The following is a 16,447-nucleotide window of genomic DNA, read 5'->3' as shown; positions in this document are numbered from 1 at the left end:
ATTGTGATGTTTCATGTGGAGTGGAGATGAAATCTATGCAGTTTGTCTCTTTTCTCTCTTTCTTTCATGTTTTCTTTCTCAAAGACACCCAGATATATATGACAAGTGTACTCATCTTCTCACCTTGAGGCAAGATAGAGAAAGAGAGAGAGAGATACACAGACAGACACTCAACAAGAGAGTGAGAGGGCTCTTGTCTTTTACTCCAGGGAGCTTTTGTCACCTAAACACTGCTGTGTTTTGCCTTCAAGTTATATGACTGCCTGTGGGGAACGCTCATATTATTTTGGAGGAACTCTCAAAATACAATGTCCAATTAGTAAAACCATTCGCATACCATTATCCAAACCCTTCAACCAATCATGAACTCAAAACCCATCACCATTATCACAAAAATCTGTTATGAAACACTCAAACTAAAGCTGTCTGAATCTGGTCATTCACTCTACATAAATCACTGGTTGCCATCATCTTGTTTATGTTAGTTTGAAAGTCCATTCTGATAACAAATATGTCTAAGCTTGTCGTAAATAGATAAGAATTGTATCTAGTATGTTAGGTGGTTTGCAGGTTATGAATATGAGTTGGTTCTCAAATGTTTAACTGTGGGTTGACCAATTTTGGCTAGATATTTTATATTTTCTAGTGAAAGATTTTAATATTTTAAGATATTGTTTGTGCATTTATTTAATAAAAAAAAAACAGCAACAGTAATATTGTGAAGTGTTCTAACAATTTCAAATAACTTCTATTTAATATGTTTTATAAATGTCATTTCTCCAGTCTTCAGCATTACATGATGCTTCAGAACTCATTCTCAAATTATTATCAATGTTAAAAACAGTTTTGCTGCTTAATATTTTTGTGGAAACTTTTGAATGGTAGTTACCATGTAACAAGAGAATTAGTTCTTATGGGCTCATACAGAAATAAATCTTGTTACAAAAAAACAAAACAAAACTTCAAGCAGATGATCACCTTTGATGTTAAAACATTCTTTTAAATCAGAAGCATTTTATAAATACTTATACTTTTTTGACACAGAAAAATCGACCTTTGCACACAATAACGGTTTTATTAGACTCATAGACCAAAGGTAATTATATCAGAGTTGTTCTGTACAGCTTTTGAATCCATTAGCACAAATGCGGCTGTAAAATGCGTTTACAGCCGCATTTAAACTGCATTTTGGAAGTTCAAAATCAGGGCACCATACCAGTCCATTATATGGAGAAAAATCTTGAAATGTAAAACATAAAAACATTTTTTTTTTAACGACTGAAGAAAGAAAGAAAGACATGAACATCTTGGATGACAAGGGGTGAGTACATTATCTGTCAGTTTTTGTTATGGAAGTGAACTTCCCTTTTAAAGGGGTCATCAGATGCCCATTTTCCACAAGTTGATATGATTCTTTAGAGTCTTAATGAGAAGTCTATAACATACTTTGGTTAAAATCTCAAAAAAAAAACACCTTTTTTGCCTACTCAAAATCAGCCCTTTTTACAGGGAGCCATTCTGTTGCATGCAATTTAAATGGTAATGAGCTTTACTTTAGCTGCAAAACTTGCTAACTAGCACATTATTAAGAAAGGCGATTTGCGAAGATGCATTAAAACCCTTATACTCACTTCTGCCGTAGGTAAAGCTGGACCACAAATGATTTGGTGAACATGGCTCATTTATGTAGATCGTCGGTCGCATTTTCTTTAAAAACCATGTAACTTCAAACCTCTGTGTAATCCTTCTCAGATGTCGGGATTAAATGATGACTGCTATGTTCATTACTACAAAAACAGAACACCTCAATCACTGAATCAGAGACATTCCTGTCTTTTCCTGCACCGGAGTAAACAAAATGTCGGTCGGACTGTTACAGCTCATCAGGGCGGGTCTAAGGTCATGTCAATTAACTCTCGTGGGAGCAGCCTCGGTTGGTGTGAAGTCACACTGACAAGAAGCTGAGAATGGCCTGATTTGAAAAAGGGATATTATTAAATATTAAAAAAATACCACTGGGTGGATTTTTATCATTATAGGGTTGCAACTGGTTTCAGCTGGTTATGGTTGATACCAAGTCTCTCACATCTCTTTTTCTAGACATCTACTGTCTGAGCATAGAGTATGATAGCTAGTGGGGTACTTCTCCCTTCAGTCACAAATGCAGACTGCATATGTGCTCTATGTTTGTTGACACTTTTTGCAAATAATAAAAGAAGACCAAAGTAAAAGTTCTATATCATCTCTTTAATCTTAACCAAGAATTTTTCCATCAAAGCTAAAGAGCAGCTTGCTCATCATGGCAAGCTAGACCATCCAAGACCAGCAACATTTCTCATGCTGCTTTTTCAGACAGCATAATGGTCCATGGTAGTTTAGATAATAGTCACCTGTGTAAACACCTGTCTGTCATTAAGTGTTTAAAGCCCTTCGTTCCCTCACTGTGGGTCTGCATGGAGGCTTTTTAATAACATTCCTTTGATGGAGATACTGAGACAAAGACCTCAGGAGGAACATTTAAGGGGTTTAAGACTGTTCCTTGTCATGTCTAAAGCCATCCAACACATTGTATGCCGCTGGCAAATTCTTTGCTTCGCCCTCATGCTATGATGGGATGTTCTGTGCAGAAAACAGAGTACACAAACGGATTTTCACTCCCAGCTTTATTTTATGAACAACCAGATAAGTCATTTCATCAGGTTAAAAAGATGTGCAATGCTGCAATATATGATTAGGAAACCAAAGGGGTTTAGGAAGTGAGTACTCACTAAAGATAGGAGTAACACTGTACTCGTCATTGTCAAGTAGCCTTGTGCCCTCTTGTGGTCAAAAAAGAAAAAACTTGTTTAATTTCAAGTAAAATCTGCATGTTATACCTTATGTAATTAGAAAAAAAAAACTATTTATACCCTTATCTAAATAATCCAAGAAAAGCAAACTGTTTTTTTTTTGTTTGTTTGTTTGTTTTATTTTTTCACACTTATAAAACTTCTTGAACAAGTTCATACAAGTTTTCACAATCAGCAGTAGTTTCAAATCATAAAGAAACATTTCATTAATACATTATTAAACAACAAACACTCAAACTACAATTAATTTATTTGCTTTTTACAGTGTAAAAAATAGTGACCACAACAACTGTTAACTTAGCATTGCTTGTCAAATGGCCACTGTGACATATTAAGGCTTACATACTTAAAATACTTCAGCTTTTCCCACTATAACATAAAAATACAAACAAGCTCAAGATTTTATCAAAAGCAACCCAATTTTAACATGTTATTGAGCTCTGACAGACTCTAATTTTCCAAGACAACACCTCAAAAAATCCTCCTTTCATTCACATTCATCAGTGTAGATAACCGTATTTGACAAATGAAATGCTATGCTGTTATATTTTTGAAATTGTGGCAACCAAATAAATGTCACGAAAAAAAGACACAAAATTCAGAAATAAAACATGTATACTACCAGTCAAAAGTAGTAGATTTTTAATGTTTTTTAAAGAATTATTTTCTGCTCACCAAACCTGCATTTATGTGATGCAAAGTATAGCAAAAACAGCAAAATTTTGAAATATTTTTACTATTTAAATGTTTTGTATTTGATTATATTTTAAAATGGAATTTATTCCTGTAATCAAACCTAAATTTTCAGCATAATTACTCCAGTCTTCAGATGATAAAAACATTTACAATGTTACAAAAGATTTCTGTTTCAGATAAATGCTCTTCTGAAATTTCTATTCATCAAAGAAACCTAAAAAGTTTTTTGAGCAGCAAATCAAAATATTAGAAAGATTTCTGAAGGATTATGTGACTGGTGCTAAAAATTCAGCTTTGAAATCACAGGAATAAATTACATTTTAAAATATATTCAAATAGAAAACAGTTATTTTAAATAGTAAAAATGATTTAAAATTGTACTGTTTTTGCTGTACTTTGGATCAAATAAATCCAGGCTTGGTGAGCAGAAGAGACTTTTTTTAAAAAACATTAAAAATCCTACTGTTCAAAAACTGGTAGTGTATAAATACGCAAAAAGTATACTGCTATTAAGAAGGAATTTTAAATAATATTAAGATAATTCAATACTAAATGCAATACTTAAGCACTTGTGTCTTGGGTTGTAACAGGAGTTGAGTTGTAACACGAAAGGAAAATCAGTGGCCAATCACAGTTAGTGCCAAAAAATTACAAGCAAATGAAATGATTACAGTGATTTGCAAACTTATTTAAATGGTTATAGGTAGGAATATCCCAGCTTGTCCCATTCTTGATACTTATGCAGAGTAGATGCAGATAGTGATTACACTGTCCCAAAACTGGTGTAACAAATAATGATTTTCATATTTAGTGTTAAAAGTGCTAGAAATGTTGAACATTGCTATGTAACCTAACCCAAATAGCTAAAATAAATGTAAAGAAAATACTCCAAGTACAGCAATATATAACTGTTTTCTGATCATGGACCAGTATTTAAAACAATCTGTATTTACACAAGACAGATCTGTATTTGTAAGCTCACTTACTGATGTGCAAAGCATATTACTTAACCTAAGAATATGCATATAAAGACAAACACAACAGTTAAGACAAAGATTTGTTTTCTTGTTCCTCTTCTTGGCTTTTCTGCTCCACATTGCTGTTCTCTATTACTGTGATCATGTCATATGACCGTAAACTTTGACTGCTGGGACATGTTTTCAGAGGAAACTCCCCATATCTAAAAAACTACATGCAGGGAGAGAAATGTAACACATTTAAAATTAATAGTAATAAAACTATCCTTTCTCATTTTCACATATGACTGTAACTGATGCATGGTCTTTAAGAGAGGGTAATAAAATATTCAGCAATATTAACAGAGGTTCTCCTCAGTTACTTTACTTTATCTCAGTGAAGTGATAATTATGAAATATAGATGTGTACCTCTTGATAGTGGCGAGGAATTTCCAGGGGGAGTGGCTGTAAAAACTTTTTGATCTTTTTGTGGTGTTTAAAAAGCAGAAAAATGCACACTCCACACATAGCCGTAACGAGAAGTGTGGTTAATATACTAAAGAGCAAAGCCCTCCTCTTTATCATTTCAGCTACATTAGAAGGAAGGAATGAAAGAATGGGAGGCATTATGAATTGTCAGTTAAGCAAATTAAAACATGTCAGCAAAATACATGATTTATTCCAGCATGCAATTAATTTCAGTTTCTGCTTTAAAAGCTAACCAATTTCTGATTGGGTTTAATCACAAACAATATGAATCAAACTGTTGCAGTTTGTAATAAATAAGTGAATAAGACTCACGTGATTCCGGGGTGAATACACAAGTTTGGTTGCTAACATTTCCATGAGGATTTTCATAGAGCAAATACTGAACCTGGAAACAGTAGTTTTGCTCTGATTCCAGTTTAGGAAAACATTCGTTCTTGCTCTTTGTAATAAAATGTTCCTGTGGGATCAAAAACGCTTGTCAGCTTTACAATAGTCCTCTTAGTGAAATATAGTGAATGAACTAGTTGAAGGAGGCAAGAGACCTTCGATCCTGCATTATCCATTTTCCAGAATGATACATCAAATTCAATATGGTCTCCATATTCATTTTTTAAGCTCTCGTCCATATGTGATAAAGTCACACAAACCGTTTCAGGTTTTACAAACAGTTTCATCACAGGAACACAAGAGTTAACTGTAAAACAGGATTAACAAAGAAGGTGAAGAAGGTGCACACGAGTTTGTTACATATCAGAGGTGATAAACATATATTTGGAAGGTACAACCATATAAAACACTTCTTACCATTTACACACTCAACTTTTTTTGAATCCTGCCATTCAGACACGTTGCCTCCTTTCTCTGCACGTACTCGAAATATTGCTCCATAGAACTCAGGCGTGATATAAAACTTTAAATCTGTCCTATTATGACTTGTCACATTGTACCATTCATCTGATTTGCTAAAAATAAAATAACAGTAGAGAAGAAGTTAGTTTAAGATAAGGCCAAGCAAAACCTAATGTTAGGTTTTGATGAGATGTTATATGACGGCTTCATTCACCATTGACAAAAAGTGCCAATGAAAGTAAACGTGTTAAAAAGAACATCATAATGAGGGTAAGCAAATGATGAGAGAATTATTATTATTATTTAGTTGAACTATCCCTTTAACACAACATGCTTACGAGCCAAGTTTATACTGCAGTGAATACAGCACACTGCCAGCATTGGGAGGACTCTTCCACTGCAGATTTGATCTGGAAATTTTGACATCCTGTGGTGGATTTAAGCAGAATGTCCCCTCTGAAATAAAACAGATAAGCAGTATTCTGTTATGGATATTAAAGTAATCATACGGTCTTTTAAATATCAGTTACCGCAGTCCCACACATCATGTCTTTTGTGTCCTTACCTATGTCAAATAACAGCATCAAAACCGCCCCTACACAAATGTGGCGGATCATTTCGACGATGTTTAATCCATATCTTTCACCATGAAATCTGTGCGTTTCGTAAAATCTCCATTATAGCTGGCTCGAACAAACAGGCCAGTTCCTCTTACGACAAAGTAAATGTTGCGTAATGTGTGCAGCTGTAAAGAGACTCACACAATAGAAGTAAAACATAAAAATATCTGTTAAACCGAACAAAAAAACCGTCACAGCACTGTTCTTGCTATTTCTTTACGTCTAAATCATATTTTTAAGAGCTATATTACAGTCGGTCGACGATAACAGTTCCTTTTCCGTCTCTCACATTCCGCCCACTCGTTGTCTGGAAGGGAAGTCCTCACCGTCGCAAAATATCGCGCGACTTACCGTTGCTGCTACTACGGTTGGAGTTAAGGTTACGATTTTGGACTCAAATACACAACAAATGGCGTCCTCTATTAGAAATGCCCTTCAAGGCAAGTGAGCAAAACCCCGGTTTGGAAATTACTCCCAGAAAATGAACTGTCTATATGAACTCTCGCGAGACAGCAATCATTTCTCGGCACTGGCCACTAGCCAAAAGCGAAACTAAAATCACGTGTTACATACACTGATAATACCAGTTATTTAGTTATATTTTCTGACCACTGCGGTGCACTCTGTAACGGCGTTAAAACTAATTTTAATTTTAATATAGGAACGACTTGTCACTGAATGTTAAAGGTTTATTCTAAAGATGTATATACAGAAAGAGAGAGGGTTTTTTAAGTGTTTTTGTATAATATCCTATCATAGAGTCGACCACAAAATCAGTGTTTTTAGTTATATTTGAACAATTAAACAATTTTAAAACATACAATTCATAAAACAGACAAAGATATACAACCATAGCTATTGTAAACGTTTTATATTTAAAAATGTATTATTTAATTTATTGATTTATTATTTATTTATAAAAATATTTAAAACACGTCATAGAAAGCATCATGTAGACAACCATCATGATTATAAGCATTTTAGCAAGATACAGACCTTGTGACAGCTTCTCCGTGTTTTAAAAATTAAGTGATGTGCTTGTGATCCTCGTATTAAGTTAAATTATTTCCAACTTAACAAAAATCATACAACCTCCTACAACAAAACAATAATAATAATAATAATAATAATAATAAAAGTAATAATACCCAATAAACTAAAAAAAAAAAAATCTAAATCAGTCATAAAACTAAAATAATTAATTGAAATACATTAAAATGTATTTAACTAAATAATAAGAAAAAGCTTACATAGAGACTAGTTTGTTTAATTTAAAATAAGAATGTTATTTTTTATTTCATGGAAAAACTGGTCATATTTCACAGACTTAAGAAGGAAAAGCAAGAGCAATAAGAGCAAATGTGATCAAGTTTTTCCAGTTGTCAGCACATGCATCAAATCCAAACATTGCATTAAATAAAGTACAAAATGAATCAAATTAATCTTACATCACTGTGGGTAGTTATGGATATGAAGTTATAGATGTAACAACTGTTGACCTTTTTGTGGTGTTTAATTAATAAAATCAATTATTTAGTACATTTTCTGACCAAAACGGTGCACTCTATAACAGTGTTAAAAACTAATTTCTTTTAATATAGGAACTACTTGTCAAAGTTGAAGGTTGTACTGAAGGTTTTTTAATTATTATTATTATTAAGTTTTTGTATAGACATCCTATCATAGAGTCGACCACAAAATAAATATTGTATATTAGTATTTTTAGTTATATTTAAACAATACCAATTTTGAAACATTAATGAAACAGACAAAAATATAAAACCATTGTAATTAATAACTCTTGGAACTAAAATGTTTTATACATTTACAATATTTAAAACACAAACATGTCATAACAACTATCATTATGTAGCTAGACAACCATCATGATTCTTGTCTGAAAGCATTTTAGTTGTTTAAAATTTAGACTTTGTGACAACTACTCCGTGTTTTAAAAATTCAGTGATGTGCTTGTGATCCTGGTATTATGTTAACTAAATTCCAGCTTGAAAACAAAAAACGTACAATCTCATATTCCAGTATAGCAGGTGGCGATACAGATGTTCAAGCCGGATATGTTCCTCTTCAAGAACAAGACGTTCAAATGGCTCGGGGTCGGTGGTGTTTTGTTTAGTTTACGTTGTACATTCTTGTCTTGTGTATGTGTTTTAACTTTATATTTATGAGACAGCCAAGTAACTTAATTCATACCAAATTCTTAAATAGTGATATCTGTTTATTCTTTAACATTGAGAGGGAAAAAGTCAAAACATCATTTTGCCTGCTGTCAGAATATCATCAGACGTTTAGCCTTCATGACAGTCGATTACTGGGTCGCAGGTTTTATTCTGGCTCCATCGATAAAGAAGAATCAAACCAGCTAAAGTAAATTGGGTGAAAGTGAAAGTATACAGAAGATGGAGAATCATCAGGGTGCTGCGAGCAGCAGCTCTGGAGCTGATCTTCTCTCCAGGATCGCTCTCAATGATAACAAAGCTGGCATGGAGGGACTGGACAGAGACAAGATCAACAAGATCATTCTGGAAACCTCCAAGGTTTGCATAACTATTTATTTACTTACGGTATACAATGTTATACTGTAGGGTTTTAGGTCAAATTTAAGTGATTCAATTGAGAATCGAATCCAAAGGATTCGGAACTTGATTAACTGATTCAAAGTTAGTAATTTACACTTTTATCAACTGTTCGTCCACCGAACGTTCACTTAGGATATTTTACCAACTCTGGATGTTTATATTATTCCCGTGGCCATCGGATTATAATATAAACCAAAAATATTCGTTCGTTATGAGCTAGGTAGCAACATCTAGGCACAGGCAATAGCTTTATGAACAGAAAAACAAGACAATGTTCTTTTCAATGAAACAAGAATTTATTGAACTACTCTAAGATACATGAACTAAACTACTAAACTGACACACACATACACACACTCACACACACATATCTGCTACTAGTTCTTAAATTGCAACCTGAGAAAACCATAAAAGCAGATATTTATCTTTTAGCTGCTTAAGGAAATTTAGCACCAGTTCAGCATGAGATTAAGGAGACCTTGTTTTACTTGCGTTCGGGTTTTCCTTGGTGGGCTCGTCTTAGCGGAGGGAATCACGCCCCTTCTGATTGTCCTTTAATTCTGCAAATGGAACAGCAGCGTACTTTATTACGTCTGTCAGCTTGCCTTTTCTACTCCGGTTATCTTCACTGTATGTATTTACAAAAAGACGAAATACGATATCAACCACCACTGCCTCTTTTCGTTTTCATTTAATCATATTAATAGCTGCAAAATGTAGTTCAGGGAATGTACAACATTACAGTGAAACGAAATATTATATCAAACAGCACTGCCTCTTTTCTGTTTCATTTAAACATATTAATAGCGACAAAAATGTGGTTTAAGCAACGCGTACACGCATTACAATAAAAGGAAGTGATATCAAACACCACTGCCTCTTTGTTTTCTTCAAAATATAAACCACAACACTCTTTTCGTACACATTTAAAAAAATAAAACATATTAATATGTGATTTAGACAATATGTGCACTGTGTATAATACATCTTTTATTATATAAAATGAAACATGTATAATAAAATGAAACATGACAAGCACACCTTTTTTTGTTAAATGTCAGTTTTAATGAACAATATTAGCCATTATAAAAGTATAAGTATAAAGTATAAAAGACGTATGTAATCGGAAATGAAGACAAAAACAAACAATTCAGTCAAATGCATGCTAAAAAGTAAGCGTTGAATTTATGAAGCATAACTTTGTCCTCAGGCAAAACGATATGCCCTGGAATAAATAACAGATTCACGAGACCAAAAATTAGCTGTTAGATTTACCCAAAACGAATTATACCTCTTGATTAACCACTACAGAGACGTGAGGACCAGCGGCAAACGTCAGAGGACTAGCCGTGGTGAGGCTCTCTCTGCGGGATACACGACCACTGAGCTCCCGGTGTTCGCCTGGAACTCATATCTCCGAAATCGGCGAAACGAATGTTCAAATAGGCGCGGCCTTTGTAAATAAACCGCAGATGTGAGGTTTAAACAACGACATTCTCGCTTGAAATACTCTTAAAACTTCATTTCGTGACACAATAACAGTAATATTTTGAAAATTATGCGGGTTTTCGGCTCCACCATTAACGCTCACTGATTGGTGCGAAATGCATTCTGGGATACATGGCTGCCTCAAGTTCGCACAAGTCTCCTCTTGACGCATCCTTGATAAAAGGGGCGGAGCAAGAACACATCCGGGGATGTGAACTGTACTTGGATAGATGTGAACTTTAAATTGGAACAGTACTTGGGCGACGGCTGATGATGTTTCACAAGTCCACAAGAACACAAGTACAGACAAGAACGCAGTGCCGAGAAATGATTGCTGTCTCGCGAGAGTTCATTTAGACAGTTCATTTATTGGGAGTAATTTCCAAACCGGGGTTTTGCTCACTTGCCTTGAAGGGCATTTCTAATAGAGGACGCCATTTGTTGTGTATTTGAGTCCAAAATCGTAACCTTAACTCCAACCGTAGTAGCAGCAACGGTGACTCGCGCGATATTTTGCGACGGTGAGGACTTCCCTTCCAGACAACGAGTGGGCGGAATGTGAGAGACGGAAAAGGAACTGTTATCGTCGACCGACTGTAATATAGCTCTTAGAAATATGATTTAGACGTAAAGAAATAGCAAGAACAGTGCTGTGACGTTTTTTTTTTGTTGTTGTTGTTGTTGGGTTTAACAGATATTTTTAGGTTTTAATTCTATCGTGTGAGTCTCTTACAGCTGCACACATTACGCAACATTTACTTTGTCGTAAGAGGAACTGGCCTGTTTGTTCGAGCCAGCTATAATGGAGATTTTACGAAACAGATTTCACGGTGAAAGATATGGATTAAACATCGTCGAAATGATCCGCCACATTTGTGTAGGGGCGGTTTTGATGCTGTTATTTAACATAGGTAAGGACACAAAAGACATGATGTGTGGGACTGCGGTAACTGATATTTAAAAGACCGTATGATTACTTTAATATCCATAACAGAATACTGCTTATCTGTTTTATTTCAGAGGGGACATTCTGCTTAAATCCACCACAGGATGTCAAAATTGTCAGATCAAATCTGCAGTGGAAGAGTCCTCCCAATGCTGGCAGTGTGCTGTATTCACTGCAGTATAAACTTGGCTCGTAAGCATGTTGTGTTAAAGGGATAGTTCAACTAAATAATAATAATAATTCTCTCATCATTTGCTTACCCTCATTATGATGTTCTTTCTAACACGTTTACTTTCATTGGCACTTTTTGTCAATGGTGAATGAAGCCGTCATATAACATCTCATCAAAACCTAACATTAGGTTTTGCTTGGCCTTATCTTAAACTAACTTCTTCTCTACTGTTATTTTATTTTTAGCAAATCAGATGAATGGTACAATGTGACAAGTCATAATAGGACAGATTTAAAATTTTATATCACGCCTGAGTTCTATGGAGCAATATTTCGAGTACGTGCAGAGAAAGGAAGCAACGTGTCTGAATGGCAGGATTCAAATAAAGTCGAGTGTGTAAATGGTAAGAAGTGTTTTATATGGTTGTACCTTCCAAATTTATATGTTTATCACCTCTGATATGTAACAAACTCGTGTGCACCTTCTTCACCTTCTTTGTTAATCCTGTTTTACAGTTAACTCTTGTGTTCCTGTGATGAAACTGTTTGTAAAACCTGAAACGGTTTGTCTGACTTTGTCACATATGGATGAGAGCTTAAAATATGAATACGGAGACCATATTGAATTTAATGTATCATTCTGGAAAATGGATAATGCAGGATCGAAGGTCTCTTGCCTCCTTCAACTTGTTCATTCACTATATTTCACTAAGAGGACTATTGTAAAGCTGACAAGTGTTTTTGATCCCACAGGAACATTTTATTACAAAAAACAAGAACGAATGTTTTCCTAAACTGGAATCAGAGCAAAACTACTGTTTCCAGGTTCAGTATTTGCTCTATGAAAATCCTCATGGAAATGTTAGCAACCAAACTTGTGTATTCACCCCGGAATGACGTGAGTCTTATTCACTTATTTATTACAAACTGCAACGGTTTGATTCATATTGTTTGTGATTAAACCCAATCAGAAATTGGTTCGCTTTTAAAGCAGAAACTGAAATTAATTGCATGCTGGAATAAATCATGTATTTTGCTGACATGTTTTAATTTGCTTAACTAACAATTCATAATGCCTCCCGTTCTTTCATTCTTTCCTTCTCATGTAGCTGAAATGATAAAGAGGCGTGCTTTGCTCTTTAGTAGATAAAGTAAAGTAACTGAGGAGAACCTTTGTTAATATGGCCGAATATTTTATTACCCTCTCTTAAAGACCATTCATCAGTTACAATCATATGTAAAAATGAGAAAGGAAGTCCACAAGTCCACAAGACAAAAAAAGCTGAAATTATTAAAATAACCCCTTTTTAAAAGTTTGGGAACCCTTTAATACTGTGTGGTTACCTGGATGATCTCATAATAATTTCAGCTATTTTTTTCTTATAGTTTTATTTTTCTTATTGTTTCTAACATATAGTCTTGTGGACTATCTTTCATGTAAAATATCTTACTCGGGACAGTACTAAATAAAAAATAACATGCATTTTGTATGATCTCTCTTATTTTGTTAGAATTATTCACATTTTCACAGATTCTGCAAGGCGTTCCAAAACTTTTGCATGCCACTGTATTGTAAGGCCTCTATCGAACAAGTCGCCAAAGGAGAAACAGCATCACGACATTCCAGGAGAATCCAAAGCTGCCCCCCCCAACCAGCATGAATAATAAACTTCATTTACAGCCATCCCTGCAAACTCTCAAGAGAGTATTAGAATCTTCTGATCCCTACAATAACACCTCCTTGTCTGGATCAATCCTGCCTTATCTCCCCAGGGGACAAAACACCCCAGTGCAAACCACATGGTTAATGGTACTCCATTAACCATGTTCTGCTGATATAGGAAGAGACACAGGAAGAGAGAGCGATCAGCCAGACCCATCACGAGTACCAAAGGAACGATAAAATAGTGATAAGAGGAATCTCCCCCTCTCTTCTGAGGCCATCTCAAAACAGATGGCTGGGGCAACTGCTGACCAACAACGCATAAATTGGCAATCGGACAAACATGAAAGACAGATTTACATTGACACGTCCCACCCGCAGGGTACGCGGGTCACTACAACGTGACATTCCAGCATTCCTTTCTTCCCCTCTCAGATACGGCAAACGTTCTTTCCCTCCAACAAAGAATACACGAACCTATACCCACGATCCTAAAGACAATCATTTATCTCTACTACTAGTAGCGCAAATAACCCATAATTACATGTTGTCTATGTCTCTTACATGCTTGGTGTGTTTATTGTAAACTACGCAGCTAACCAGTGTGTGTATAACCAGTTAGGTAGACAAAGTTATTAGTGTGTATGCAAGATGCCCGATGTTTGGTATTAAATGAAAGCTCATTTTATTTCCAAGATGTCGACGTGAATGAAAGGTTGATATTATGTACAAGGTTCGCATTTCAACACTTATTGAAGAGACCAACAAACTCTTGCAGGAAAGTTGCCTCCATGTGACAGAAAGACATTATGCTAAAATATGCACAAATGATCAACGGTATGGGCGGAGCCCCGCCTTGCAACCCAAATGATTGGAACGCAACTTCATGGGACGGACTTCGTCGGCCCGGTTAAATTCAAATGTCCAGCACAACACGGTGCCTTTCGCCTTTCGTCTGAGTGCGATCTCACCGGCGTTCCCGGCTCGACCAACTACCCCACTAAACATTGGACGTCAGATAGACGTGCAGATCATGTCTATATTGGGTCCGTCGGTCCATGACCAATTATGGACATCTATTCGACGTCCAAACTAGGTCCACTATTTGGACGTCTATCCATTACCCAACTTGGACGTCATTTTGACGTTCAACATTTGATCTGGGTTTTTTTGGACGTCATTTGGACGTCTATGGCAGTTGCAGTAAATGTGTTTTACAAAATAGAGCCTATCAACATGATTATATATATGAATACAGATTATTTATAAACAAACAAGATTTATTATCTGTATTACTATTTATTTATTTGGTAGCCCATATGTTTTTTTTTTTTTTGTTTGTTTTTTTACATTTTCCTGTTTTCCTTTAACAGTTTTTATTTTATTTAAAGTAGCCTATAATCAAGTTATTTATTTATTTTATTTTATATTGTATTATATATATATATATATATATATATATATATATATATATATATATAAATTATATTTATATTTATATGAATTTATATATTTTATATTAAAAAAAAATCATGGTAGCCTAGCCTATCCACCTTATTCCTATCTTAAAAAGAACCAACAGCTGCAAAAAAGTCAAGGACAGACAGCTCTCTATCAAGCTAGGCAACAATATAAGTTCTTTGATCAAGGAGGATTTCAACCAGGCAAAAACCAGTCAGCATCACTCTGATTGGCTGAAACGAGCACATCATCATAAACGCCACTCTGATTGGCCGAGGCAAGACGAGGCATTTGGCGGCTTGGCGCGAGTCAGAGCCGTAGTGTTCTGGACGGCACAGGTCTGCAGATCACTGGTGAACCCGTTTCCTAGAAATTGAAGCTAAGTTCGGCCAGCATTTATTTCAATGGCCATGTGTACGTATAGTCTTTGGCGTTATTGTCTTACAATAAAGCTGCGAATGGTCAAGGGTCACAGCACGCATTTTTTCGTCTTACATTAGCTTGTTACTTGTGCTAGCTACGGGGTTTACAGATAATGCAAGGTTGGTTGATGTTACCGTCTCTTAGTCACTTTAATCGTTCATGAAATTAACATTATACGTTTTATTGTAAACAGCAGGTGATAAGCATACAAAGGTGTAATGCATTTCCAGTTCAAACTGCTGAGCCAAACAAAGGTACAGGAAAATGAATACATGATACAGAAAACATGTCATCCACCCACTTGAAACATAGGACTACATAGAAGTTGTATAAAAATGACGTGTTAAGTCAAAATTTTATGTTGAAAAGATGTCCACAAACGACCACTTTTGGACTATAAATAGCCCTTACATGGAGGTCCCACCGACGTCAACATTAGACGTGCGGTAGACGTCGAAAAAAGACGTCGTCTGGCGTTACAAAACAACCCCATCAATGGATGGAAATTGGACGTCCAAAAATGACATGGAAAAGACGTCACTACGACGTCACATTGCGCAGTGGGACGCGATTGTGCCACCCATAACTCTACAGAACCAGCTAAAGCTTCGTGAAACTTTCAAAGTCCTTGCGCCCCGCAACTTCGACTTTCAGAGAACCTCAAGCTCATCACGCTCGGTAACCAAGCAACCAGGCGAAGCTTGAACTGACCGTATTGCGTGAAACACCCTGACAGCGTGAACAGCGTGAAACGCTCTCCCCGAGAGAAACCCCTCGCCAGCGCTCACCTGAGCCGTTTCTCAATGGCCACTAGCCAAAAGCGAAACTAAAATCACGTGTTACATACACTGTAAAAAATGCCGGTGAATTTAACAGTAAAAAACTGTAAAAATGCTACAGTAAACATGTTAAACGGTCTAACATGTTAAATGGTTAACAGTAAAAGACTGTAAAATTTACAGTGAATAACCATAAATTGACATTCCCAGAATTCCCTGTATTACATTTTTTTTTTATTTGATGGTTTTTTTGTTGAAATAACTCTTTCTTCTTAGTTTTTACTTAGTTTTATACAATAGGGTTGTATGTTACATCTGATGTTGTTTAATTAATGTTTATTGCATTATTTCAGTTTCATGTGTGTTACCATGATGGTGTTTAGTGATTGTGTGAATGACACTGTGCATCTTCTATATATGTTAATATTTAAAAGATGTTTGCAATGAGCTTTTGTTCAT

The 16,447-nt window shown here is 35.4% G+C and overlaps 3 protein-coding genes across 8 annotated transcripts in view; 2 read left to right on the top strand and 1 right to left on the bottom strand.

Annotated features, from left to right (window-relative positions):
- Positions 1-3,081: 3,081 nt before the first annotated feature.
- Positions 3,082-16,447, bottom strand: part of ifngr2 (interferon gamma receptor 2) — a 17,897-nt gene continuing 4,531 nt past the window's right edge. The window contains exons 1-7 of one of the 4 annotated variants that reach the window (XM_051109102.1): positions 6,406-6,923; positions 6,179-6,296; positions 5,796-5,953; positions 5,534-5,685; positions 5,304-5,448; positions 4,932-5,092; positions 3,082-4,733 (exon numbers count right to left, since the gene is read on the bottom strand). In XM_051109102.1, coding sequence (XP_050965059.1) covers positions 4,590-4,733; positions 4,932-5,092; positions 5,304-5,448; positions 5,534-5,685; positions 5,796-5,953; positions 6,179-6,296; positions 6,406-6,457 — 930 coding nt within the window. In that variant the 5' untranslated portion in view covers positions 6,458-6,923 and the 3' untranslated portion in view covers positions 3,082-4,589. Of the gene's footprint in view, positions 4,734-4,931; positions 5,093-5,303; positions 5,449-5,533; positions 5,686-5,795; positions 5,954-6,178; positions 6,297-6,405; positions 6,924-8,675; positions 8,841-16,447 lie in introns of those variants that run through there. The other 3 variants (XM_051109104.1, XM_051109105.1, XM_051109107.1) reach the window with 3 other exon arrangements.
- The window catches only part of polk (polymerase (DNA directed) kappa), a 23,707-nt gene continuing 16,095 nt past the window's right edge, over positions 8,836-16,447 (top strand). The window contains exon 1 of the mRNA XM_051109101.1: positions 8,836-9,015. Within this exon, the coding sequence (XP_050965058.1) occupies positions 8,878-9,015 (138 nt within the window). The 5' untranslated portion in view covers positions 8,836-8,877. The remainder of the gene's footprint in view (positions 9,016-16,447) is intronic.
- On the top strand, positions 10,896-13,888 carry LOC127164935 (uncharacterized). 3 transcript variants are annotated; one of them, XM_051109110.1, is made up of 6 exons: positions 10,896-11,456; positions 11,566-11,683; positions 11,909-12,066; positions 12,179-12,330; positions 12,416-12,560; positions 12,772-13,164. In XM_051109110.1, the coding sequence occupies exons 1-5, from the start codon at positions 11,348-11,350 to the stop codon at positions 12,557-12,559; spliced, it is 681 nt and encodes a 226-aa protein (XP_050965067.1). In that variant the 5' UTR covers positions 10,896-11,347; the 3' UTR covers position 12,560; positions 12,772-13,164. The 3 variants fall into 3 exon arrangements, with proteins under 3 accessions (XP_050965067.1, XP_050965066.1, XP_050965065.1); XM_051109109.1 differs by lacking the exon at positions 12,772-13,164 and adding an exon at positions 13,194-13,888 and having other exon boundaries at positions 10,897-11,456; XM_051109108.1 differs by lacking the exon at positions 12,772-13,164 and adding an exon at positions 13,174-13,888 and having other exon boundaries at positions 10,898-11,456.

The sequence above is a fragment of the Labeo rohita genome, chromosome 5, assembly GCF_022985175.1.
Source record: "Labeo rohita strain BAU-BD-2019 chromosome 5, IGBB_LRoh.1.0, whole genome shotgun sequence".
NCBI classification, from domain to species: Eukaryota; Metazoa; Chordata; class Actinopteri; order Cypriniformes; family Cyprinidae; genus Labeo; species Labeo rohita.
Note: the sequence above shows the minus strand (reverse complement) of the source record. Positions and strands in the feature narration are given on the sequence as shown.

Bases quoted from the DNA above. Each gene is read 5' to 3' on its own strand.
- LOC127164935 (XM_051109109.1), top strand. From the start codon at position 11,348: ATGGAGATTTTACGAAACAGATTTCACGGTGAAAGATATGGATTAAAC. The intron at 12,067-12,178 runs GTAAGAAGTGTT...CCTGTTTTACAG, and splicing joins TAAAGTCGAGTGTGTAAATG to TTAACTCTTGTGTTCCTGTG. The intron at 12,331-12,415 runs GTCTCTTGCCTC...TTGATCCCACAG, and splicing joins TGGATAATGCAGGATCGAAG to GAACATTTTATTACAAAAAA.